Below are 27,624 nucleotides of genomic sequence, written 5' to 3' on the forward strand. Positions count from 1 at the left end.
AAAACTTAACATTGAATCTAGGTTTTGATTCGACTCCCAGCAGCAGCCATTCAGTCATGCGGCGCCCGAAGTACATCTTTGTGCACCAGACAGTGAAGCATATCCAGGTGACAACCTGCAGTCCAGTTGGACAGCAGTGTCACCTGATGCAGAATTGGAAGCCAGTGAATGACTGCTCACTGGCTTCTACAGTATGTGGATGGGTGGTGCCAGCACTGCTATTCTATATACGGGCCGCCAATATTTAAAGGAGCAGTGGCCCACATCTATAAGTTATACATTTTGTGTTTGGGGGCCAGTAAAAATGCCTCTGGGGGCCACATTCGGCCCGCGGGCCTTAGTTTGAGGACCACTGAGCTAGAACAACCTTTGAGTTTTACACCAGGATTCCAGCTAGGGTTTCACACCTCTGGCTAATTAACAAGTTACAGGCAAAAGGCTTCATGAACAGACTTCCTCTAGCAGCTATGAAAGCTAGATTACCAAAAGAAGACTCCCCTAGACATCAAATGTTGATTTGGCAACGCAACGACAATTATTTCAGGAAACCGATTGTGGTTGCGGTTTCTGGTCTTTCGGCTCTTCCGTGACAGATGCCATAAAAGGCTTCATAAACTTTAATATTTCCTCATAAGGTAATTAAAACAGTAGACAGAGATTATATTTATCTGCACACGATAATATGGAAGGAGGTGCAGAGGAGGTCGATGATCGTTTCGCCCAGGTGATCTGGGTTTCCTCAAGACAGTCTTGATACTTCCACGCTCTAATCAATATATTACTACTTTATCAGCAGACATCTGATGTAATGTCGCTGCCACTGCAAAGTCAATGTATCTACCCATTTGTAATATCAATCGAAAGTGCCTTCATCTTCATAGATTTTCACTCCATTCAATAAAAGACATCTAAAAGTGTATGGCGGCCTTAAAGGCAACCTAAACTGAGAGCGATACCAGTTGCCTGGCAGTCCTGCTGATCACTTTGGCTACAGTAGTAAGTGGATAACACACCAGAAACAAGCATGCAGCTAATCCAGTCTGACTTCAGTCAGAGCACCTGATCTGCATGCTTGTTCAGGGGCTGTGGCTAAGAGTATTAGACACACAGGATCAGCAGGAGAATCATCATACTGGTATTATTTTAAAAGGAAAAATACATATCCTTGTCAGTTTAGGTTCCCTTTAAACCTTGTAAAGCTGGCCACTAATGGTACAATTTGCCAAACGATCATTCATACAAATGATCAGAAATGAACGATCATTTGCCAAATTGATTTGTTTCCGATCATTTGTAGGAACGATAAGAAATGATAATTAACTTTAAGGTGGCCACTAATGATACAATTTGGCAAACGATTGTTTGTTCCCGATCATTCATAGATATGGACAATCGGAAATTACGTTCATGACTACTAATGGACAATAATCTCCTAACCAATCCCATCGGATTAATGAAATTGATCAGATTTTTGGATCAATCCCTTCAATCTGATTGGAGTGGTTAGGAGATTTCCATCCGTTAGTTAGTCCCAAACAATATTTTCATATGAATGATCGGAAACAAACGCTAGTTCACCAAATTGTATCGTTAGTGGCCACCTTAATAAGTAGCATGAGCAGCAGCTCAGATGTATGCGGAGGTGACTAATCCACCAATGTATAGACAGACTGTCCCTGTAAAAGCAGACTGGGATTCCTCACAAGTCAGCTATTTCCTTTAAATAATAATAATATATTTTTAGTCAGAGGTAAGTGAAAAACATGGGTTGGAATGTGGAAATCTTGATGTGTGTCCAAGGCTGCTGTGTGAGTAATATCCCAGCACTGTGGTCAGAGGGAGAAGCACATTCCTCAGCTATGCACTATAGGACACTGGGATTATGCTGACAGCCGGACTTCTGCTGCTCCTTGCTGCTCTGTCACAGGTAAGACACATGCCATTGCTTCCCCCAGGCCCACTGTATACATGTCATCACTGCACACACTACATGTGGCACACCTAGCTCATTTACCACCACTGACATGCACTACACACCCCATACTGGTGTGGGGGGGACACTTATCCTGCCTGTAATTCCATAACACATTTTCTGCATTCATCACCATGGCAACAGATCTCTGCCCCTTTATAGTAAGCTCCACCCCTTTCATTGTACTCTTGTAGTAGATGCAAAACACAACACAAACATTAGTGATCTGCATATGGAAGGAAATGACAGGTCAATACACTAACACTATACAGTACTAATACTCGGTATTTAATTTGCACTGAAACTAAGCTCTATAGGGTTACGCCACCAACACTTGCTCTGTCACCCATGATTATTTCAGGTGAGCATTCAGGAAAGAAAGCTGCACAGACAGCCTACTCTGCTCTCTATCCAACAGCATGTTCTGTACTGTGGAGAGAATAGGGGAAGTGACAAGGGGGGGGTGACAACCTCCCTCTCAACCTGCACAGAGATTTTCCAGCTCGCAGAACAGCAATCTAAATAGCAGTAGGCTGAGAGGAGCTGTCACTGGGGCATGGTCAACTGAACACACATACATGTACAGGTAGTCCTAGGTTAACGAACAAGATAGGGACTGTAGGTTTGTTCTTAACCTGAATCTGTTATTAAGTCGGAACACAGTGCCATCTCTGTCCCCTGTACCACCTCTGTGCCCCCCTGCGCCTCCAGTGTCCCCCTCTGTGTCATCTCTGCCCTCTTTACCTGCTTATATAAGTTTAAAAGCCATTTTTTCTTTGAATTTTTTAAAATCGATTTTCTCAAAAACTACAAGTCCAATAAAAAAAAAATTTGACTTGTTCCTATGGAAACACAGAATCCATGCTATTTGTATCGACGGGTCGTTCGTAAGTCTGGCGTTCGTAAGTCGGGGACTACCTGTATCTGCCATTATTTATCATGGGAAACACAGACCCTGTACATACATAGCATGTTGGTTATAAGTCTGACTTTCAAGAAATATGTATATCATGCACTGTCACATCCAGACAGGCATATCACAGAGTTACACAATTTAGTAAGACAGGGTTACCTTGTTTCAGATCAGTTTAGAAATTTAGCTTAATGATGTTAGATAAAGTTTTTAATAAAAGAAAAACAATGCACTGATATTTACAGCAAAGAAAAAGACTTAGGCCTTTTTCACAGTGGGACGTTAAAGTCGCACGTTATAAAAAATTATAACGCAGACTAACGCACAGTAATACAAAGTCTGTGCGACGTTCACAGTGCATTGTGTGTAACGTGTAGCAATATTTAGAAAGAATGCTGTGCGTTTAGTAATAAATTTGCTGCGTTATGTGTGTTGCACATGCTCAGTAATATTTTTCGGTTTTCTTTTTGTAATGTAACGCATGCGCTGTTTTCGTTCCATCAGTATGCAACGAAAACCAACCAAGAGACACATAACGCAGTGCAAAATAACGTCCAATTTCACAACCTACATGCGCTGCATTAGGGGCACGTTGTGCGACTTTAACGTCGCATCAAACACAACCGTTTGCGCTGTTTTGGGGGCTCCCGATGCACCGTTTTTGTCGCACCGGGTGCGCCGTTTACAGGGCAGTGGGTGCGCGATGTGGGTGGTCCTGTGGGCGCAAACCACTTAACTCTGCGGTTTGAGCCCACTAGCTCTTCAGGCCTCCTAACCGGCTTAGCGCCGGTTAGTGAATCGAGGCCTAGGTGGCATATTCCACTATATTGTCCAAACTATATCTATCTCCCGTTCCTCTCTCGGTGAGTTGTTCCAGCGATGTCCCCCGTTCAAATTTGCTGCTTCCAGAAGCCCTCAGAAACACTTGTGTCCTTGAGTACTTCCAAAGATAAACAGCTCTGTAATACGCCAGCGCACTTTTGTGCATGGGCAGTATGGAGCCACCTGTCTTCGGAAGCACTTGGGGACATAAGTGCTTCTGGACCTTTCAGGAATTCCCCCCCCCCCCCCCCCCCTTAAAAATCCTGGCACCATACAAAACTAATGGAATACAGTTGGGGACATCAAACTTGGAGAAGGACTTAGGAGCACTCATCAACAACAAGTTAAATAATCGTATTCAATGCCAAGCCGCTGCAGCTCAAGCTAATACAATTTGGGGATGCACTAAAAGGGAAATAAAAACTCGAGATGCTAGCATAATATTGCCCCTGTTTAACTCTCTAGTAAGGCCACATCTGAAATATGGAATTCAGGGCACCACATTACGGGAAAGATATTGCAGTTTTAGAGCATGTGCAGAGGCGAGCAACAAAATTGATACGAGGGTTGGAAGGTCTCACTCACCAAGAAAGGTTAGATAAACTGGGTTTATTTAGTCTAGAGAAAAGACGCCTTAGAGGGGATCTAATTAACATGTATAAATACATCAGACGGCAATATAAAAGCTTGGCGGATGAGCTTTTTGTCCCTAGGCCCTCTCAAAAGGACTAGAGGACATGATCTGCGCATGGAGGAAAAACGTTTTAGCCATTTATTTAGGAAAGGGTTCTTTACGGTAAGAGTAATTAAGATGTGGAATGCATTGCCATGGGAGGTAGGAGTTATGGCAAATTCTATACCTGCATTTAAAGGGGGCTTAGATGCTTTCCTTGCGTTGAAAGACATCCATGGCTACAATTACTAAGGAATGCCCAGTGATGTTGATCCAGGGATTTTATCTGATTGCCATCTGGAGTCGGGAAGGAACTTTTTCCCTTTTGGGGCTATGTCACGGAACAGCCGTGAGAAACGCGGGCGAATCGGAAGGATCCGCGCAGTCCAATTTCTGATCGCTCTCTGGCTAAATTTGTGCAGCTATTGCAGTAATCAGAAACCGACATTCCTGGTTTTTCTTTTTTTAATAAAGACAGTTCTTTCCCTCCTTCCCCCCAAAAGGCAGGAGCCTGCTGCAGCTGTCCCCGGCATCAAGCTGTGCTGATGGCCCATCCATCAGATGAAGCTGATAAGCAGCATGACAGAACCAATTTAGTTGGGAAAAGTCAGACACTCTGGCTACAATCACAGCAGGGGAGCTGACACGTAGTTTGCTGCCCCAAGCTTCAAAAGAGCCTTCACTTAGGAATGACCTGCTGTAAATTTCAGATGTATATTATATTCCATAAACTGCTATATGTGTCATATTTTCTGTATTGCCAGGCTGGCAGACCCTCCAAACTAACAGAGCATGATGGGCCCTGTCTGGCGCTGGTTCTGAGAAAGTTTCAGAACATTCTGAGGTAAAGACTGCCAGTTAGGCAGTTCGAAAGTGCCCTGATGATACCACAGGGGTCCCACCCCTAATGTTTGGTATCAGGCTGCTGAGTAAATCGAGACAGACCTGAAAATGTTAGTAAATCTGCCCTGACCTGTACGGTTCTGTGAGATAGAGCCTATATAAGGTTCGACGACTCATTTCATACTCTGAGGGGGTGTGTGGCTCCCGCTCTCACTCCCTCCTACTGGATCAGGGGCATAAGAATGGCAGAGGAGCTCAGTGTCCTCCACCTTGAAACACCATCTTGATCACATCTGTGCCAGCTTGAGGATATGCTGGCATCCACCTGGTCTGAACTCTGAACTTTGAACTGAAATAAAAGGAACTCTACAAGTTTTTCCCACAACAGGACATCTTTCCACAAATCCCAAGTATTTTCTCCCTTTTTATTTCATACTGGCTATTGATGTTTCAATAATTGTTGATTTTAATAATTTTCTGTATATATTATTTATATTGCATGTAAATAAAGACTTTATCAAAGTCGTTTACTGTTCCGCTACACCTGCTATACAGCCATACACAGAAACTGAACTCAGGTCTCTGAGTAGTCGCTACTATTATTGATATCTAGACAGAATACAACGTGTGTTAACCGTTTTATTTGCAGGATCAGTCAGTCAGTCGGTAGGGACCACTGGCCCATACCAGTGGTGGTGGCAGATATACCCTGAAATAGTGTGTAAGTTGCAATTACCGTACCTCACAGGCTCCCTTCTAGTCGGCTGCTGCCCAAATTCCGTCGATTTCCGTGCACCGATTGCAGCCACAGTTTGCATGGTCTGTGTGCTGAAACCAATTAGAAGGCAAATTGCGTTCCGACCACTAGGGTTCCTGTAATAGGCTAATTGCACCATGCCTTGTAAGGATTTTTTCGCCTTCCTCTGGATCAACAGGGATATGTGAGGGAGCAGGCTGGTGTTGTGCTTTGTTTTCTGGTTGAACTCGATGGACGTATGTCTTTTTTCAACCCAAATAACTATGTAACTATGGATAAGTCCGAGCAAAAACAAAACAAACAAAAAAAAACAGATCTACTTACCTGGGACTTCCTACACCCCCTGGCAGCCTATCTGTCCTTCACTGCAACTCCGGTATCCTGGGATCCCTTCCGATGGAGGTCGGCATCTACTGCACCTGCACAAGTGCACGGCCGCACCGCTCGTGATCACGCTCATGTAGTTTAGAGCTTACTGCGCTTTCAGCTACGGGAGCACGATTGCGAGTGGCACAGCTGTGCACTTGTGCAGGCGCAGTAGATGCTGACCTGGAGAGGTCGGCATCTCCAGCGGAGGGGATCCCGGGACACTGGAGCTGCTGCGAGGGACAGATAGGCTGCCAGGGGCTGGAGGAAGCCCCAGGTATGTAGGTGTTTTTTTTTTTTTTTGCTCGGATGTACATTCAGGCAACAGCATAAACTAGAAGGGTGATAAAATTAGGATGTTTAACCACTTCACCCCAAGGCGGTTTTTACCCTAATGGACAAGAGCAATTTTCACCTTTCAGTGCTCATCCCTTTCATTTGCCAATAGCTTAATCACTACTAATCACAATGAAATGATCTATATCTTGTTTTTTTCTCCATCAATTAGGCTTTTTGGGGTTGATATTTGTTTTCAGTAATTACTTTATTTTCTATGAATTTTAAAGGGAAAAACAAGGAAAAAATGAAAAAATACACTATTTCTCCAATTTCATCCCCTATAGTTTTAATATAAACACTGCTACTGTACATAAAACCCACACATTGTATGTGCCTATTTGTCCTGGTTACTACAAGATTTGAATTACCGGCATGTCCCTAGTACAAAGTATGGTGACAATATATTACATGGAAATAAAGGTGTATTTTTTCTGTGGTGTTTTTTTTTTAACTGATCTCACGTGCACAGCGGCAGCAACGCTGCTCAACTTATAAAAACGTCCTGGAGCCGTTCAGAGGCTCCAGCAGAACGTTTTAATACGCATGCTTGTCTTTAAGTGATTACGTTCTAGTCCACCTGGTCTAGCACAATTAGAGTTAGCAACCACCCAACTTGAAGTTAGCAGTCACCAGTCAGCAACCAGATTATGATAAAGAGGTACTGTAACAACATATAGTAGAATGCTGTAAATTATACAGGATGCCCAATTTTTTCCTGGTTTCAGCATCAGAAACACTTCCTATATGTATCTATTGCAGTACAGTAAAAACTTGGATTGCTAAAGTTGTTGAAAATGCCAGTTTAACTTACCTGGGGCTTCTACCGGCCCCCTGCAGTCGTCCTGGCCCACGTTGTGACAAACCAATCCTCCGGACTCCGGTCCCCCACAGCGACCCAATTTAGTTTCTGGCAACATAGTGGGTTGATGGCCACTGCTCCTGTGCGTTCCTTGCCACGCGAGTCTTCGATCGCGCTCCCACCACCGGTAATGTCCTGCACAAAGAGCTTCTTGCAACTTCCTGTGTAAACACGAGGTTACTCTTAGAGAACCGAAGTCCTCCAGCGAGAAGGAGGTAATGTATTCATCCTGCCGCCACCGCCGCTGCTGCTGCCTGCCCGCTGCCACCAATGTTTGCAGGAGGGGGAGCGCTGAGAGGAGAGCCCGAGGTGAGGGAGGAGGGGGGGAATTTCCCTCCTCCCCACCGATCTGCCACACTCTCCTCTTATGCTGCGACCCCTCCTGCCCCTGAGTGGGAGGTTGTGGATTTTTTTTTTGCAGGGGGGCCCGTGGATTTGTAGGTACGCCCCTGTATACGTGTGACACGTCATCACACGTAAACTGATGGCTCTTCTCCAAGCAACTGTCATTGGTTAAGTTCCTGTTAAAGCCACACGGAAAAAAAAAAAAAGGTTGGGGTGGCGTATGAGAGGAATCGGCGCGGTAGACTTGAGCGCAGGATACAGCTGTTATACGGCTGATCCTGCTTCTGCACAAGTCCTGGCCGTGTTAAATACTATTCCCCCTACAGGCCGCCATGGATAATGGGGAATGATATAATTCGGCTTCCAGCAATTTCTGGAGGCCGAATTATTGTGTTTTAAAGGGGAACTGAAGAGAGAGGTATATGGAGGCTGTCATGTTTATTTCCTTTTAGACAATACCAGTTGCCTGGCAGCCCTGCTGATCCTCTGCCTCTAATACTATTAGCCATAGCCCCTGAACAAGCATGCAGCAGATCAGGTGTTTCAGTGGTTCAGACTTATAAGTCTGATCTGACAAGACTAGCTGCATGCTTGTTTCTGGTTTTAATCAGATACTACTGCAGAGAAATAGACCAGCAGGGCTGCCAGGCAACTGGTATTGATTAAAAGGAAATAAACATGACAGCCTCTATATACCTCTCTCTTCAGTTCCCCTTTAAAAGTAACTTCAGCTCAGTCTTCTGACGGCACCAGTGTTACTCCCTGTGCCTGCTATAGCCGTAATTCCAATTACGGCCTATGGTGGCGCTGGCTGCGCCCAAGTCTCCTGCGCTGGATTCACTGTGTTCGGTTGGGGTGAGCCAACAACAGATAGCAATGATTCTCTTCATTTTGCTTTATCCAGTACACTGCTATTCAATATTTTGGGATTGTGGAATGAAGCATCTGAGTTTCAATTTATCCTTCAGGGGAAATTTGCTTTGCTATAACAGTGTTTTAGATTTCAAGTATGTTGCTAAAAAAAATTATGCTTGCAAACCAAGCCTGAATATACAGCACTGCCCTCTAAGTATTGTTAGCTTAGGCTGATTAGCTATGCAGAATTCTCCTTCCAAAGGATTCTCGGAGATCAAGCATTATTTTCACTGGCTTCAGAATTCTCAAAAACGAAACTTGTGCAGACCAGTGGGCAAACACTGGCTAAATAATTTATCAACGAATGATGTAAAAAACAAACAAACAAAAAGCAATTTTATTCATCGCCTCTTTAAGGCCTCGTTCACATCATTAGCGCAGATGGCTGTGCGATTGGAACGCAACGCGTCCGATCGCACGCCATCTGCGCTCCTATGCGCTGCACTGCAGATCCCATTCATTACAATGAATGGGATCTGCCCTGCGATTCCCAAAAATGCGTGCAGCACGCGATAGCGCAATCGCGCTGCCACGCAGCACATATGATGGGAACGGTAGAAGGGCTGTCTATGCCCTTCTACCGTTCTTGCGTGTCGCACACTATATGCGCTGCCAAAATGCGCACGGCAGCGCGTATAGTCTGAACGAGGCCTAAGTCTATCTTGATGTCTTAGGTACTCAACAAATGGTACGCGTGCCCCTAGGGTACTTGGGTTGGGTTTGAGAGTTACACCTTACTTGATCTCGTAATAATCTACTACAGTGTGTTTGGGGATTTGGAAAAAGTATTTTGAGCATAAAGGAATTTCTGAAAAAAAAATCTCTATAAAATGGGGTGTGTGTGTGTGTGTGTGTGTGTGTGTGCGTGCGTGCGTGCGTGTGTCGCCTTGACCAATTTCATTGAAATTTATTATACAGATCCCTCACTACCTGGGAAGATATGTTCTGGGGGTCTCACACCCCTGCACACCTGGGCAGAACCAAAAACAGCCGAGCAGGTTTCACCCATTCACGTCAATGGTAAAAATGTAAAAGGCTGCCATTCTCACAGTAATAAAGAGTCCCCAAACTTGGTACAGATGGCCACTTGGTGGTGAAAAATCCAGGGAAAGTGGGCTGAACATAAAAAAAGTCAATAACATTTCAGCAATTTATTTCCAATGGGAAAATGTAAACTGAAGCCATTCTTACACTGTTAATGGCAGGGTTTTCAAACTTGCCACAGTTGGTCACTGGGATATTCAGGAAATTGGGTGGAGTCTACAACAGTCAATAAAAATTTACTTATTGATTTTCAAGGGGAATATTTAAACTGCTGCCATTATCCAGGGCAGTTTGTAGACTAAATTGCACCCAGGGCGAGGGTGTAAAAATTGCACCCCCTCCCCCCCTCCCCCCCCCCCCCCCACCCCGTGGACTCGCGAACCCTTACTCTTTAGGGACAGTCACACAGCCACAGGTCACAAGTAGATCTTCCTACTTACTAGTGACCAGCCACTGATCCAGGAGGGACCAGGAAAACACACAGCTGAAGAGAGCCCTGAAAGCCGACTCCTTCATGGGCGCCGCACACTGACAGCCTGCAGTACCGCTACAGGGCATCAGGTGTCATCACGCGGTGCTGACGTGATGATGACTTGACGTCGGACGCAGGCAGCCAAGCTGAGTGGCTTGAAAAAGAGCTTGCCAGCTCGAAACAGCAGGCTGTCGCTGCTATTGCCATTTTTTTCTTTCTGCTGACATTTATGTCATTTTATTGACAAATCAATAAAGAGCTGAATTTAAATTTTTTGTGGTGCCAGCCTCTCTTGTGGATAAACAAAATAGAAAAAGGCGATGCCCCAGTGTGCAGAACCATTACACAGCGGGATGGAAACGTTTATTCTGCAGTTTCCTCATTTAAGCTGTTCATACATCTATAGATTCTGCGGCCCAATAGACCATCCGATTAGATCATTTTATCGAATCTGTGCCGCAACAAGCATAGTTTGGGCTGAAATTGGTCAAATGTATCAATCAAGCATGCTGGAAAATCTCGGGCTGGTGTGGTTGATCAGATACACGGCGGTAACAGTGTGCCATATCACGGGGACTGACAAACGCCTCTGCCGACTGGTCACCTGTTTCAGCTGCCATGACTGTCCAGCTGTTCCTGTTTCTCCCTAGCCCCGCCAGGCCCGTGCGTGTGAAGTTTCACACACATGTGGTGCTCAGGGCCGGTTTAAGCAACAATGGGGCCCCAGGGCAAAATAAACCTGGGGGGCCCCCCAACAGATACCTTCGGAACAAAAATCGGCATTAAGGGACCCTTTTTGCAGCTGGTATAGTCAGGGTGTGAAGCCCCAATCGGTCGGAGCTCCACATTCTGCAAAAGGTGGATCAGCGCAACACCAGGCCGCCTCCGAATGGCCTCCATCAGAGATGCGCTGAGCCCCCCCAGGAACTACAAACGCACCTTGAACCCAAACAGAAGCTCTGCATATACACCAAAAGCATGGCTGTTAAGTGGGAGCAGCTGACCAAAAACGAATTACATTAGTACATAGCAAGGAAATGAGCAGCGCTACTTAAAAACAGACTAGTGCCTACCTGCAAAAGAGTGCAAGCCCCACTTGTGGGGTCGAATACACACCGAGCATACACATGACCTGTCTACCACTAGAGGAGGATGTTGGTTTCCATTAACAGCTTGCATGCAACCTATTAAGTACTCGTCCCTCCCACTGCGAAGAAGTCAATCCTCCATGGGAGGGGCCTAACACTAACTAAATCCTAACCTATGTATATGCATAGCCTGGGTGCATATACATAGGTTAGGATTTAGTTAGTGTTAGGCCCCTCCCATGGAGGATTGACTTCTTCGCAGTGGGAGGGACGAGTACTTAATAGGTTGCATGCAAGCTGTTAATGGAAACCAACATCCTCCTCTAGTGGTAGACAGGTCATGTGTATGCTCGGTGTGTATTCGACCCCACAAGTGGGGCTTGCACTCTTTTGCAGGTAGGCACTAGTCTGTTTTTAAGTAGCGCTGCTCATTTCCTTGCTATGTACTAATGTAATTCGTTTTTGGTCAGCTGCTCCCACTTAACAGCCATGCTTTTGGTGTATATGCAGAGCTTCTGTTTGGGTTCAAGGTGCGTTTGTAGTTCCTGGGGGGGCTCAGCGCATCTCTGATGGAGGCCATTCGGAGGCGGCCTGGTGTTGCGCTGATCCACCTTTTGCGCAATTTTTAATTTTCGATTTTGTTTGATTAGCCGCACCCAGGCTATGCATATACATAGGTTAGGATTTAGTTAGTGTTAGGCCCCTCCCATGGAGGATTGACTTCTTCGCAGTGGGAGGGACGAGTACTTAATAGGTTGCATGCAAGCTGTTAATGGAAACCAACATCCTCCTCTAGTGGTAGACAGGTCATGTGTATGCTCGGTGTGTATTCGACCCCACAAGTGGGGCTTGCACTCTTTTGCAGGTAGGCACTAGTCTGTTTTTAAGTAGCGCTGCTCATTTCCTTGCTATGTACTAATGTAATTCGTTTTTTGGTCAGCTGCTCCCACTTAACAGCCATGCTTTTGGTGTATATGCAGAGCTTCTGTTTGGGTTCAAGGTGCGTTTGTAGTTCCTGGGGGGGCTCAGCGCATCTCTGATGGAGGCCATTCGGAGGCGGCCTGGTGTTGCGCTGATCCACCTTTTGCGCAATTTTTAATTTTCGATTTTGTTTGATTAGCCGCACCCAGGCTATGCATATACATAGGTTAGGATTTAGTTAGTGTTAGGCCCCTCCCATGGAGGATTGACTTCTTCGCAGTGGGAGGGACGAGTACTTAATAGGTTGCATGCAAGCTGTTAATGGAAACCAACATCCTCCTCTAGTGGTAGACAGGTCATGTGTATGCTCGGTGTGTATTCGACCCCACAAGTGGGGCTTGCACTCTTTTGCAGGTAGGCACTAGTCTGTTTTTAAGTAGCGCTGCTCATTTCCTTGCTATGTACTAATGGAGCTCCACATTCTGGCTACCCCAGCCTGCATGGGGGACAAGGGGTTAAAAAGTTTCAGGAGGGGGGACCCCACATAATTATTTTTTTTTAAATTCCCGCACTCTAAACATAAAAAAAAAATGGGGAAAATAGGAAAAAATGCCAGGGATCTTCATACAGCCATATTGCGGCTCTATAGCGATCCCTGGCCAAAGCGCTGCGGCTGTGTATGGACCCCCTGGAAACCCCGTCAGGAAATTTATTGCGCTTTCGTTTGATGCATGTAAAATTACACTACCGTTAGGTTTGCTACTAAAAGTGACATTTACCGCATTTAAAAGTATACTTTTTTCCTACAAAACTTTAAAATCGATTTTCTCAAAAACTATAAGGTCTTTTTGAAAAATGGTTTTTCCTCTTATTCCCAATGATCTCCTTAACATATCCTGCAAATGTAGGGTTTCTAGTATTTAAGGTGGATTTGCTATTAACCGTTAAAGTCGGCGGGTTTTTTAATGTGTATTTTTCTTCCCTGTAAAACTTTAAAATCGATTCTCTCAAAAACTATAAGGTCTTTTTGAAAAAATGTTTTTCCTCTTGTAGCCACTGGGGGCCCCTACAAGCTCTGGGGCCCTGGGGCAATTGCCCCCTTGCCTCTATGGTAGCGCCGGCCCTGGTGGTGCTATACGTGGCCACCAAGTGGTGGCTGCGTGTGACGGCAGCACTAAGTAAGCACCACATACGTGGTGACATATAAATAGGCTCTCTTACGGATCAGCTGTGATCTATTTAATTCACTATCAGCTCTTGATTGTGAATTAAACAGATCTCGCCAGCTACACATCCTCTCTGTGGCCTACTAAATACTGTAGCAGTGGAGTAGCACTGACATCTAGTGGTGTCACAACAAACTGCACTCACCGTGTTATTAAATCTCTCATCTAATACAGGGTTTCGTTTTTCAAAGTTTTTGTCTGGCTGTAAGTTATTTTTTTCAATAGTATATTCTGATATTTTAAGACAGATATTATTTTACCCTTTAGTTTCACTACTAAATGTGTTAAACAAAAAAAAACAACTTTCATATTTCTATTTGTAGTTTGGGTAGAGCAATGTGCTATGTGCATAGAGTGCTGTGTAGAGAAGACAGTGCCATGTAGGACAAGTTATTTTGAGCGCTTTTTTTTCTCACTTGGAAAACAATGAAGAGTTTTTGTTTTAAAGAGAATCTGTACTCTAAAATTCTTACAATAAAAAGCATACCATTCTATTCATTATGTTCTCCTGGGCCCCTCTGTGCTGTTTCTGCCACTCTCTGCTGTAAACCTGGCTTGTAATTGCCAGTTTTAGGCAGTGTTTACAAACAAACTAACCAGCCTGTGATAGGCTCACATAAGCAGAGTGTGTGAGTCATACAGAGCCTGCAGGGGGCCTGGAGAGGGTGTGTATAGCTTCTAGACAATCACAAGCAGCCCTACACATTCCAGTCTGAGTGCCTCAGCCTGACAGAGCCGACAGAGGAGAGAAGATTAGATCATATAACAACGATAATACAGCCACTGTGCAAGTAGGAAAGGCTGCAGTAAGCCAGACCACATTAGAACAGGTATAGGAACTTATAGGATAGAAGAATGAAAGGATGAAAATTTTGTTACAGAGTCTCTTTAAGGTAGAGAAATAAGTAGGTGAGATAATTCAGGAGATAAGCTTAGTAAATCCCTTCTAAAGACATGTATATGTATGTCATTCCCTCACAATATTCTGTCTTGGCAGCAGATTTCCGCCCGGACCTGCCGCAGCTCGTGCACATGCCCCTGGATCCCGGCACGGTGTCCTCCCGGTGTGCCACTTATTCTGGACGGCTGCGGCTGCTGTAAGATTTGTGCCCGCCAGCTTGGAGAGTCATGTGACCAGATTTACCTGTGCGACCAGAGCAAGGAGCTCCTGTGCGATGACTCCACCAGCAGCAATGGAGGGACATCCGGAACCTGCAATTGTAAGCTCTCCAGCCTGGAGAATAACCCTTCGCTTCCAAGCCTCTTTCAGCTAAAAGGAAACACCGTAAAGTGTCAATGGACTGGCACTGAGTAATGACAACATCTGTAATGTTTATTCATCCTTCCAAACATGCCACATGCTGTTTTTCTAATATTCCTCACGTCAACAATGGAATAAGTAGGCCATTGCTTGGCTGGGGTCTTTGAAACGATTCTGCCAAGAACAAGTTGCTTACTCAGTGATGACTGTCTGACTGAACAACACATGCCTGATCTTCAAATGACGGCGACCCCCGAGTGCATTGTTACCCTCCTTCCCAAACTACCAAAAGCAAAGCGAGACATCTGTACAGTGCTAGGGCCCTGAACTATCGCCTGAGGAATCGAGGCCAGATCCCTTTGGGTGACAACCATTGTGCATCTATACGCACATTTAGCTTCTGCTAGCCAATATTCATGTCATAGCCTCTGTAAGGGGATTGTAAAGGTCCATACACATACACAGTTAATATTGCCCACAGAGATGGGGACTCGATCTGTCGGGCAACAGTTTGGGGCCCAAAGGTGTAAAGAGTTATGTTGCTAATGGAAGGCTGGGGGCTGGAGGGTTGGCGAAGGGGGGGGGGGGGGGGGGGGTTGGCACAGCACACAGTGGAGCGGCATATAGTGGGCTGGGATGAAAGATGCTCCTAAGGCACTAATTATAGCATCACAAGTACAGGTCCTATAAACCAGATCCATAGAACTGGGGATCAGAGCAGGATCATCCACAATGCAAGCTAGGCAGGTGCCTGGAGGCTGGAGCCTAGTGAGTATCAGGGGGCTTGACTGCCACCTTTATTGACCCCACTACCACCGCAGCTTTCCAAAAAGACTCATGAGGGGCTTAAGTTACTAGGTTGCCTTAGGCATCGCTTCATCTTAACCATTGTTTGGTAGGGATGTAACATACTAGACAGGACCCAAGACACAGGCCGTGTGGCTTCAGAGACAGTCCGGAACTCCATACACTAAATAGCAAAACCAAGTTGCTGCTATCGTGTACAGGAACAGTTATCAGCACAGTTTATAGGCTAAAGTCCTTCAAGTCCAGATGAGAGGTTCCACAGAAGGTTGTGCAGTATAACAGGCCTAAGATCACATGGGCAGAAACATACTGGTCAATGAACCAGGCACCAGAAGACAACGACAGTAAGGCCCCTTTCACACTGTGCGTTGCATTACCCTTGGCTGGCGCAAGATGCTGCTAAGGCAATGAAAGTCTATGGTGTCTAGCACAATGAATGCGATGCGCAGAAGGTATCCATTTTAATGCTGTCTGCAAAGTGTTGGAGGCCGACTTCCGCGGCAACATAGCGATACCGGAAGCCAATGGTGATGCAGGTTTTTAAAATTTTCTTGGCAATTACGATGTGCATATGCGGACGCCAAATGCATCCTATTTGCAGGGTATAACTGGCCCAATGACTGTTTCTAAACATTTTTCACTGCAGTACTGCTTGCTGCCACAGGGAGTGAGCACTCAGTAGGGAGCTCTTTTTATAGTGTGGTTTGGTACCCAAATTCTCCATTAACACAACGCAACACATGTCCCTATGCTGCTATGCAGGCCATTTTTAGGGGTGTGATAAGACCGTCACACGGCATCAAAATCACAAACGCACAGTGTGAAACCAGCCTTACACAACAGTGGTGAAAGATGCAGCAGTGCCAAATGGCAGCAAAATGAGACAGGAGCATTAGAAGAAAGATTCAGAGCTGTGACTCCCAAGCTGGAAGAGCAGAGAGAGAAGAGGGCAGTGCTGGGAACAGCTAAGATACTCTGCAGAACCCGCAAACTCCCAGACCCCTGACAGAGGACCTTAGGATGAGGAAGACAAATATCATCCACCACCATGGTGGTCACATTGTGACTGCACTGCATAGTTTTACTAGTGTAAATTCTATGAGATAATGAAGGAAATATATTTTACATTCCCGGGAAATCCAGGTCTGGTAATAGTGTAACTGTACTGATTATGGTTTATTTGATAGTTATACATTTATGAGGAAACACAGGTAGCAATGGAAATAGCTACTATAAGTTGCTACATATCAGGCAATGTTGATGATGTCATAATACTGTTTCACCAGATAATTACGGCAACGGCTGTGACATAGATGGGAAGGTATATAGCGATGGAGAGATATTCCAGCCAAACTGTAGACTCCGGTGCCAATGTGTGGATGGAGGGGTGACCTGCGTTCCACTCTGCAGTGAAGATGTACGGCTCCCATCAGCCACATGTCCCTTCCCACGCAGAATGCAAGTCCCAGGCAAGTGCTGCCCGGAGTGGGCATGCGATGAGCTCCCACACAGGCACCAAATGAACAGTCTGGAAGCAGGTGAGCAGCTAATATTAGAACAGTGTACTGGCCAGATGAAATAACATTGGTATTTACAAAAACACACTCTGTATTTACTTTCATGCAGTCTTCTCATTATGGTAGACTTGGATATCGATACGCCTACACCCTGGAGAGTGTTGTTCTCTTGGTTGGCTGTTGTGAAGGGGTTTCTCTTCACCATGGAAATGATTCTGCTATCATCCACCACTGTTGTCTTTTGTGGACGTCCATGTCTTTTTGTGTTGCCGAGTTCACAAGTGCTTGCTTTCTTTATTAGGATGTACTAAGCTGTAGATTGCCACTTGTAATAGTGTAGCAATTTCTCTGAGGGTTTTTTCTGTTTTAGAAGTTCAAGGAGGGCTTCTTTCACCTTCATGGAGAGCTCCTTTGACCTCATGTTGCCTGTTTACAGGAAAATCTTCCACATGCAAGCACCACACCTCAAATAAGCTCAAGGCCTTTTATCTATTTAATTGATAATGAAATGATGTCAGACTTTTCCACGCCTGCCCATTAAATAGCATTTGAGTTAATTGTCCAATCACTTGTGAGCCCCTAAAATGCTTTAGTTGCCTCACATTTTTAGACAATCGTTTTGTTCACCCCATTGAATAGAACTTGAAAGTCTGCACTTCAACTGCATCGAAGTTGTTTCATTTAAAATTCATTGTGGCAATGTACAGAACCAAAATTAGAAAAAAAGCGGTCTCTGTCAAAATATTTATAAACCTAACTGTATCTATAGTAAACCCAGAACAGATTATTAAAAAAAAAAAAAGGTCCTGCGTAGGATTACAATGGCAGATCAATTAGAGACACTGATCAAAAATATAAACGTAACACTTTTGGTTTTGCTCCCATTGTGCATGAGCTAAACGCAAAGATCTGAAACATTTTCTACAGAGACCCATTACTCTCAAATATTGTTCACAAATCTGTCAAAATCTGTGTTAAGGTGGCCACTAACGGTCCAATTTCTAGTGAAAAAATCATTTGAGCGATCAAAAATTCTGATCGGATTGGTTGTAAATAATCCCCGTTGATGGGCACAATTGATTACGAATGATTATAAAAATAGTCGTCCGATTGGATTTTGGTCAAACCAAAATTTGGATTTTCTTGTTGCTTGTGAGGAAGCAAAGATTGGTTCGTTGATGGTTTAGTGAACGATTTTTCTTCCAATGAGAATTATCTGATCGCTCTAATGATTTTTTTGCTAGAATTTGTATCTTTAGTGGCCACCTTAAAGAGGAACTCTAGTGAAAATAATGTAATAAAAAAAAGTGCTTCACTTTTACAATTATGTATAAATGATTTAGTCAGTGTTTTCCCATTGTAAAATATTTTAAATCCCTGATTTATATTCTGACATTTATCACATGGTGACATTTTTACTGCTGGCAAGTGATGTAGCTGCTTGCTGTTTTGGCAGTTGGAAACAGCTGTAAACAGCTATTTCCCACAATGCAACAGGGTTCACAGACAGGAAACTGCCAAGAGTACGTACACAGAATGTCTTTGTGGGAGGGGTTTCACCACAATATCAGCCATACAGCGCCCCCTGATGGTCTGTTTGTGAAAAGGAATAGATTTCTCATGTAAAAGGGGGTATCAGCTACTGATTGGGATAAAGTTCAATTCTTGGTCGGAGTTTCTCTTTAAGTGAGCACTTCTTTGCCAAGATAATGCATCCCACCTCACGATTGTGGCATATCAAGGGGACAGGTGTACACTCTTTCAACCTATTAGCATACGAATAAACAACAACCCCAGTCCAGTACTTTTTGGTCATTTATGTTCTTACCAGAATAAATAACTCTGTGTCAGCATCATTAGTCATTATTTTTGTATTTGCTAAGCTAACATGGTGATGTGATATCTGCTTCTATGATGTAATATTCCCACAGTGGTTGTTTTGTTGCAGAAGGTCTGGCACGGGTGAATTCACTGGAGTGTCCAGAATGGAGCACAGAATGGTGGGCGTGTTCTGCGCTCTGTGGAATAGGCATCTCCATGCGAGTGACCAACCAGAACCCGTACTGCAGGCTGGAGACCCAGAGCCGTCTGTGCATGGTGCGGCCATGTGGGGAGCCAACATCTGCCGTCGTAAGTGTTTTTTTCTACAAGTCCACCTTACTGTCAATACTGTTACTCATTTATACTAATTTATATAGCACAGACATTTCCCTCAGAGCTTCACAGGGTACAAAGAACAAGTCAGTAAGAGTCACTCAGCAGCAAGGGCGTAACAAGACTAAATAGGGCACCCATGGAAAAATGACATCATGGAGCCATCTTGGTTCCCTGAACCCCATGAGGGTCACATGACCGGGACCGGCGAATGGCAGCAGAGAGTGTTCTGCTCTGAAGCAGCGTGTAGAAGCAGTAAAAAAAATTACAGACCTCCCACTATACGCTACTCTGCATGGCAGGAGGAGGTGATGGGGACGGTTTTTGTGAGCAAACTGGAGTTTTTTTTGCTAATTGGCTGCACTTGCTGTTGGGGAGAGGGAGGAGGAGGGGCCTCCAAAGCCTCTGGGGCCCCCCTGCTGTGGCAGACGGCGCAGGGGTGATTGCTACGCCCATGCTCAGCAGAATTTCAAGTTTTTGAGAGGAGAATTTCAAGTTTTTGATCTCACTAGCACCCCATGCTTCATTCCAGAGAAGGTATTTTTTTCCAAGTCAGTTTGTGAAACTTCTAATATTGAAAGTGACGTTACACCACTGATGTAACAATAGGGGAAGCAGCCCCTGCCCCCGCGGGGGGGGGGGGGGGGGGCGCTCATGGCCATTTTGGGGGAGCAGGAGGGGTTGCAGCATGAAGGGAGAGTTTTGCACATCAGGGGGGGAGGGGGGACAGTCCCCCCCCCCCCCTCACCTTGGGCTCTCCCATCTGCGCTCCCCCTCCTGCATCTATCTAAGTGGCAGCATGAGTCGGCGGCAGCTAGAAACACCTCCATTCACCACGGAGGTCGCCGATCTGCAAGGGCTTCACATTACTTCCTGTTAAAACAAGAAGTAATGTGAAGCCCTTGCAGATTGGAGACCTCCGTGTTGAATGGAGGTAATTATAGCTGCTGTTGCCACTGCTGCTGCCACTTAGATAGATGCAGGAGGTGGAGCGCAGAGGGGAGAGCCCAAGGTGAGGGAGGGGGGGGGGGACTGTCTCCCCTCCCCACTGATGTGCAAAGCTCTCCCCTCATGCTGCGACCCCTCCTGCCCCCCCAAAACGGCCATGAGCGGGCCCCAGGGGCCCAAATTCTTGCATGGGGGCCCGGGGACTTCTAGCTACGCCCCTGCATCACACTTTAACAAAACAAAACAAACAAAAAACAGGCACAGTTGTTAACCCCTTGCAGCAGGGGCAGTTCTTCCATGCAGCAACGTGACTCAACAATTAAGAGGGCAGCAAGAGACAGTTCCCCTCCCCAAATGTCCCCATCCTCGCACTCACCATCTCCCCCTCTCTAGATGCGCAGCACCGCTTCACTCACCTGCTCTCAGCTTTCTAGCGACGGGATCTCCATCCGCCTGTAAAGTGTCCTGTATCCATGGCTACAGCAGTGCCTCATGTGACCTGTTACTGCTGTGGGTTCACATGAGGTGCAGCTGGTGATCCCATCGCTATTCGCTAATCTGCTGAGAGCGGGTGGGTGATGTGACACCGTTGCAGCACATACCCGGCATCCTGGGGATCAGATGCTGCGGGCCAGCAGGGAGGAGATGCTATGTGAGAAGGTGCAGCACATATCCGGCATCCTGGGGATCAGATGCTGCGGGCCAGCAGGGAGGAGATGCTATGGGAGGAGGTGCAGCACATACCCGGCATCCTGGGGATCAGATGCTGTGGGCCAGCAGGGAGGAGATGCTATGGGAGGAGGTGCAGCACATACCCGGCATCCTGGGGATCAGATGCTGCGGGCCAGCAGGGAGGAGATGCTATGGGAGGAGGTGCAGCACATACCCAGCATCCTGAGGATCAGATGCTGCGGGCCAGCAGGGAGGAGATGCTATGGGAGGAGGTGCAGCACATACCCGGCATCCTGGGGATCAGATGCTGCGGGCCAGCAGGGAGGAGATGCTATGGGAGGAGGTGCAGCACATACCCGGCATCCTGGGGATCAGATGCTGTGGGCCAGCAGGGAGGAGATGCTATGTGAGGAGGTGCAGCACATACCCGGCATCCTGGGGATCAGATGCTGCGGGCCAGCAGGGAGGAGATGCTATGTGAGAAGGTGCAGCACATATCCGGCATCCTGGGGATCAGATGCTGCGGGCCAGCAGGGAGGAGATGATATGGGAGGAGGTGCAGCACATATCCGGCATCCTGGGGATCAGATGCTGCGGGCCAGCAGGGAGGAGATGCTATGGGAGGAGGTGCAGCACATACCCGGCATCCTGGGGATCAGATGCTGTGGGCCAGCAGGGAGGAGATGCTATGGGAGGAGGTGCAGCACATACCCGGCATCCTGGGGATCAGATGCTGCGGGCCAGCAGGGAGGAGATGCTATGTGAGAAGGTGCAGCACATATCCGGCATCCTGGGGATCAGATGCTGCGGGCCAGCAGGGAGGAGATGCTATGTGAGAAGGTGCAGCACATATCCGGCATCCTGGGGATCAGATGCTGCGGGCCAGCAGGGAGGAGATGCTATGGGAGGAGGTGCAGCACATACCCGGCATCCTGGGGATCAGATGCTGTGGGCCAGCAGGGAGGAGATGCTATGGGAAGAGGTGCAGCACATACCCGGCATCCTGGGGATCAGATGCTGCGGGCCAGCAGGGAGGAGATGCTATGGGAGGAGGTGCAGCACATACCCGGCATCCTGGGGATCAGATGCTGCGGGCCAGCAGGGAGGAGATGCTATGTGAGAAGGTGCAGCACATATCCGGCATCCTGGGGATCAGATGCTGCGGGCCAGCAGGGAGGAGATGCTATGGGAGGAGGTGCAGCACATACCCGGCATCCTGGGGATCAGATGCTGTGGGCCAGCAGGGAGGAGATGCTATGGGAGGAGGTGCAGCACATACCCGGCATCCTGGGGATCAGATGCTGCGGGCCAGCAGGGAGGAGATGCTATGTGAGAAGGTGCAGCACATATCCGGCATCCTGGGGATCAGATGCTGCGGGCCAGCAGGGAGGAGATGCTATGGGAGGAGGTGCAGCACATACCCGGCATCCTGGGGATCAGATGCTGTGGGCCAGCAGGGAGAAGATGCTATGGGAGGAGGTGCAGCACATACCCGGCATCCTGGGGATCAGATGCTGTGGGCCAGCAGGGAGGAGATGCTATGGGAGGAGGTGCAGCACATACCCGGCATCCTAGGAATCAGATGCTGTGGGCCAGCAGGGAGGAGATGCTATGGGAGGAGGTGCAGCACATACCCGGCATCCTGGGGATCAGATGCTGTGGGCCAGCAGGGAGGAGATGCTATGTGAGAAGGTGCAGCATATACCTGGCATCCTGGGGATTAGATGCTGCAGGCCAGCAGGGAGGAGATGCTATGGGAGGAGGTGCAGCACATACCCGGCATCCTGGGGATCAGATGCTGCGGGCCAGCAGGGAGGAGATGCTATGGGAAGAGGTGCAGCACATACCCGGCATCCTGGGGATCAGATGCTGCGGGCCAGCAGGGAGGAGATGCTATGGGAGGAGGTGCAGCACATACCCGGCATCCTGGGGATCAGATGCTGCGGGCCAGCAGGGAGGAGATGCTATGTGAGAAGGTGCAGCACATATCCGGCATCCTGGGGATCAGATGCTGCGGGCCAGCAGGGAGGAGATGCTATGGGAGGAGGTGCAGCACATACCCGGCATCCTGGGGATCAGATGCTGTGGGCCAGCAGGGAGGAGATGCTATGGGAGGAGGTGCAGCACATACCCGGCATCCTGGGGATCAGATGCTGCGGGCCAGCAGGGAGGAGATGCTATGTGAGAAGGTGCAGCACATATCCGGCATCCTGGGGATCAGATGCTGCGGGCCAGCAGGGAGGAGATGCTATGGGAGGAGGTGCAGCACATACCCGGCATCCTGGGGATCAGATGCTGTGGGCCAGCAGGAAGGAGATGCTATGGGAGGAGGTGCAGCACATACCCGGCATCCTGGGGATCAGATGCTGTGGGCCAGCAGGGAGGAGATGCTATGGGAGGAGGTGCAGCACATACCCGGCATCCTAGGAATCAGATGCTGTGGGCCAGCAGGGAGGAGATGCTATGGGAGGAGGTGCAGCACATACCCGGCATCCTAGGAATCAGATGCTGTGGGCCAGCAGGGAGGAGATGCTATGGGAGGAGGTGCAGCACATACCCGGCATCCTAGGAATCAGATGCTGTGGGCCAGCAGGGAGGAGATGCTATGGGAGGAGGTGCAGCACATACCCGGCATCCTGGGGATTAGATGCTGTGGGCCAGCAGGGAGGAGATGCTATGTGAGAAGGTGCAGCACATACCTGGCATCCTGGGGATCAGATGCTGCAGGCCAGCAGGGAGGAGATGCTATGGGAGGAGGTGCAGCACATACCCGGCATCCTGGGGATCAGATGCTGCGGGCCAGCAGGGAGGAGATGCTATGTGAGAAGGTGCAGCACATATCCGGCATCCTGGGGATCAGATGCTGCGGGCCAGCAGGGAGGAGATGTTATGGGAGGAGGTGCAGCACATACCCGGCATCCTGGGGATCAGATGCTGTGGGCCAGCAGGGAGGAGATGCTATGGGAGGAGGTGCAGCACATACCCGGCATCCTGGGGATCAGATGCTGTGGGCCAGCAGGGAGGAGATGCTATGGGAGGAGGTGCAGCACATACCCGGCATCCTAGGAATCAGATGCTGTGGGCCAGCAGGGAGGAGATGCTATGGGAGGAGGTGCAGCACATACCCGGCATCCTGGGGATCAGATGCTGTGGGCCAGCAGGGAGGAGATGCTATGTGAGAAGGTGCAGCACATACCTGGCATCCTGGGGATCAGATGCTGCAGGCCAGCAGGGAGGAGATGCTATGGGAGGAGGTGCAGCACATACCCGGCATCCTGGGGATCAGATGCTGCGGGCCAGCAGGGAGGAGATGCTATGTGAGAAGGTGCAGCACATATCCGGCATCCTGGGGATCAGATGCTGCGGGCCAGCAGGGAGGAGATGCTATGGGAGGAGGTGCAGCACATACCCGGCATCCTGGGGATCAGATGCTGTGGGCCAGCAGGGAGGAGATGCTATGGGAGGAGGTGCAGCACATACCCGGCATCCTGGGGATCAGATGCTGTGGGCCAGCAGGGAGGAGATGCTATGGGAGGAGGTGCAGCACATACCCGGCATCCTGGGGATCAGATGCTGTGGGCCAGCAGGGAGGAGATGCTATGGAAGGAGGAGCAGCACATACCCGGCATCCTGGGGATCAGATGCTGCGAGCCAGCAGGGAGGAGATGCTATGGGAGGAGGTGCAGCACATACCCGGCATCCTGGGGATCAGATGCTGTGGGCCAGCAGGGAGGAGATGCTATGGAAGGAGGAGCAGCACATACCCGGCATCCTGGGGATCAGATGCTGCGGGCCAGCAGGGAGGAGATGCTATGGGAGGAGGTGTAGCACATACCCGGCATCCTGGGGATCAGATGCTGCGGGCCAGCAGGGAGGAGATGCTATGGGAGGAGGTGCAGCACATACCCGGCATCCTGGGGATCAGATGCTGTGGGCCAGCAGGGAGGAGATGCTATGGAAGGAGGAGCAGCACATACCCGGCATCCTGGGGATCAGATGCTGCGGGCCAGCAGGGAGGAGAAGCTATGGGAGGAGGTGCAGTACATACCCGGCATCCTGGGGATCAGATGCTGTGGGCCAGCAGGGAGGAGATGCTATGGAAGGAGGAGCAGCACATACCCGGCATCCTGGGGATCAGATGCTGTGGGCCAGCAGGGAGGAGATGCTATGGGAGGAGGTGCAGCACATACCCGGCATCCTGGGGATCAGATGCTGTGGGCCAGCAGGGAGGAGATGCTATGGAAGGAGGAGCAGCACATACCCGGCATCCTGGGGATCAGATGCTGCGGGCCAGCAGGGAGGAGATGCTATGAGAGGAGGTGCAGCACATACCTGGCATCCTGGGGTTCAGCAGGGAGGAAATGCTATGGGAGGAGGTGCAGCACATACCCGGCATCCTGGGGATCAGATGCTGTGGGCCAGCAGGGAGGAGATGCTATGGGAGGAGGTGCAGCACATACCCGGCATCCTGGGGATCAGATGCTGCGGGCCAGCAGGGAGGAGATGCTATGTGAGAAGGTGCAGCACATATCCGGCATCCTGGGGATCAGATGCTGCGGGCCAGCAGGGAGGAGATGCTATGGAAGGAGGAGCAGCACATACCCGGCATCCTGGGGATCAGATGCTGCAGGCCAGCAGGTACGAGATGCGGTCTTGGAGGAAGCAGAGGGAGGTAAGTGTAGTGCCAGTGCCTGCAATGCACAGCCTGATGTCTCTCTCCTCTCTGGCTTTGCACGCACACATTGGGGTAAGGGGTTGGCATCCTCACAAGGTATTGCTTCAGGTGGGAAAAAGTCTAGATCTGGCCCTGCCTTACAGGATGGTATTACTCAGGGAAATCACCACACTAAGCCAGTCGTAGGCTACTCAAACCCTGCAAATGCCAAAGTGCAGGATCCCAAGAGTCACAGACAAACCATATTAAAAACGGACGCAAAACATTTCAGGGAAAAAGCTGTAAACACATCCCCACACACTGTAAATTTATCAGCATTGCAGCATCCCTTGCCATTAGTCAGATAAGCGTTGCACCATTACTAGTGTCTGGTAATTCAGTTTTCATTCAGCCTATGCAATCTTCCTGCTGTGTATCGGTGTGTGAATGTGGGTTTGATGGTTTTTGGCATTAGCACCTTGCACATTAGTGAGTAACTCTCCCTGATCACCCCTTAGATTAGGTGGGAACATGATGAATGTACTTGTAATGGGGACATAATGGCTGAATTTGTTATAGTTTGGGAAGGGGTAGCAATACTATGGCTATCCTTGTGACAGGAGGGACAAAATGGTAGCACCTCTTATAGTAAGGACATTATGGCTGGGCAGTTTTGATGGCATACTTCCCAATTTTTTGAGATCAGAAAGAGAGGCACTTAAGTTTTTCAGCAGAGTTAGTCCAGAGGTACTGCCTCTGCCTGTGAAAAATACATATATTTTATATATTATTATAGATCTGTACATGAGTCCTGAAAGAGGGACAAATGGGGAAGAAAGAGGGGCAGAGGGATCAGGTTCTAAAAGAGGGACTGTCCCTCCATAAGAGGGACAGCTGGGAGCTATGTAGATAGCGCTGTAGTCCAGAGATTGGGGTTCATGGCTGTACTCGTTATAGGAAGGGACATAATTGTGGCACTTTTTATAGAGGGGACATTACGGCTACAAACTCCTATCTTTTCCCAAGCCTTTGAGACTGCATAGAGCAGGGTCACAGCGCTTTGAGTCCCCAGGGAGAAAAGCGCTATAAAAATATTATTGTTGTTGTTGTTATTGAAGTTGTTATGGGGGTGACATAATGGAGGTGCTTGTCAGAGAGGGGGCATTATGACCAGGCTTGTTATAGAGGGACATATTGATGGCACTTGTTATAGGTGTGACACTATGCCAGAACTTGTGGGAGATATTATGACATTACTTTTTCTACAGACTTCACAAGTAGGTCACAACCACAATAGGTAGCAGTGTGAATGGGATTTTGTGTGATTTGTGTGATTAGTGTGAATAGTACAAAGCAGAGGAGTAACTGGGGGTGAGTCATGCAGCCAGTGATGTTCCCACAGAATGAGTGTTAGGCTACTAAAATCCTTACTTGCTTTTTGTTTTAAAGGGTGGATCTGCCTGTTTCCCCACACTTATAGCGACTCAGCCAATCCGATGGGAGACTCAGGACTGCATCAGCATCAGGACTTTCTTGCCCACGTTTTGTGGCTCCTGTGGCAGGAAGCTCTGCACCCCTTATCAGACTGTAACCCAAATGGTTGCCTTTCAGTGCACTTCTGGACTTGTGATGAAAATGATGATGTTCATACTCTCTTGTGTTTGTTAATATCAAAGTGATGAAACCCGAGTAACTTTTTAAGCCACGTGGAGTGTGGTCCGGTGTTAGTCGAGGAGAAGAAATACAGACATCAAACCAACAAATGCTGATTCCGGTGATACCTTTAGTGACTAACTGTACATGGTTTATTGCAAGCTTTCCAAACATTAAAGAGACTCTGTAAAGCTGTAAAGAAAAAAACCCGTCTGGGGGATACTTACCTCAGGAGGGGGAAGCCTCAGGGTCCCAATGAGGCTTCCCCCTGCCCTGTAGCTTCAGGAAATCGGCCGCTCCATGTCAGTTCACGGAGGGTGTCTCCATGAACAGCCTGCGAGCCTTCGATCGCGGCTCGCAGGCTAATTGTAAACACCCGGGGAAGAAAGCAGCAGCGCCCTAA

General features: G+C 48.0%; 1 protein-coding gene across 2 annotated transcripts; it reads left to right on the plus strand.

Moving 5' to 3' along the window:
• The first annotated feature begins 1,841 nt into the window (after positions 1 to 1,841).
• Positions 1,842 to 27,624, plus strand: LOC137541649 (CCN family member 5-like). Of its 2 annotated transcripts, none has more exons than XM_068263052.1 (5): positions 1,842 to 1,927; positions 14,556 to 14,775; positions 16,910 to 17,161; positions 19,089 to 19,270; positions 27,018 to 27,624. In XM_068263052.1, the coding sequence occupies exons 1-5, from the start codon at positions 1,883 to 1,885 to the stop codon at positions 27,234 to 27,236; spliced, it is 918 nt and encodes a 305-aa protein (XP_068119153.1). In that variant the 5' UTR covers positions 1,842 to 1,882; the 3' UTR covers positions 27,237 to 27,624. The 2 variants fall into 2 exon arrangements, with proteins under 2 accessions (XP_068119153.1, XP_068119154.1); XM_068263053.1 differs by having other exon boundaries at positions 19,092 to 19,270.

This window comes from Hyperolius riggenbachi, chromosome 12 (genome assembly GCF_040937935.1).
Source record: "Hyperolius riggenbachi isolate aHypRig1 chromosome 12, aHypRig1.pri, whole genome shotgun sequence".
NCBI classification, from domain to species: domain Eukaryota; kingdom Metazoa; phylum Chordata; class Amphibia; order Anura; family Hyperoliidae; genus Hyperolius; species Hyperolius riggenbachi.

Bases quoted from the DNA above. Each gene is read 5' to 3' on its own strand.
- LOC137541649 (XM_068263052.1), top strand. From the start codon at position 1,883: ATGCTGACAGCCGGACTTCTGCTGCTCCTTGCTGCTCTGTCACAG. The intron at 14,776-16,909 runs GTAAGCTCTCCA...CTGTTTCACCAG, and splicing joins GACATCCGGAACCTGCAATT to ATAATTACGGCAACGGCTGT. The intron at 17,162-19,088 runs GTGAGCAGCTAA...GTTTTGTTGCAG, and splicing joins AATGAACAGTCTGGAAGCAG to AAGGTCTGGCACGGGTGAAT.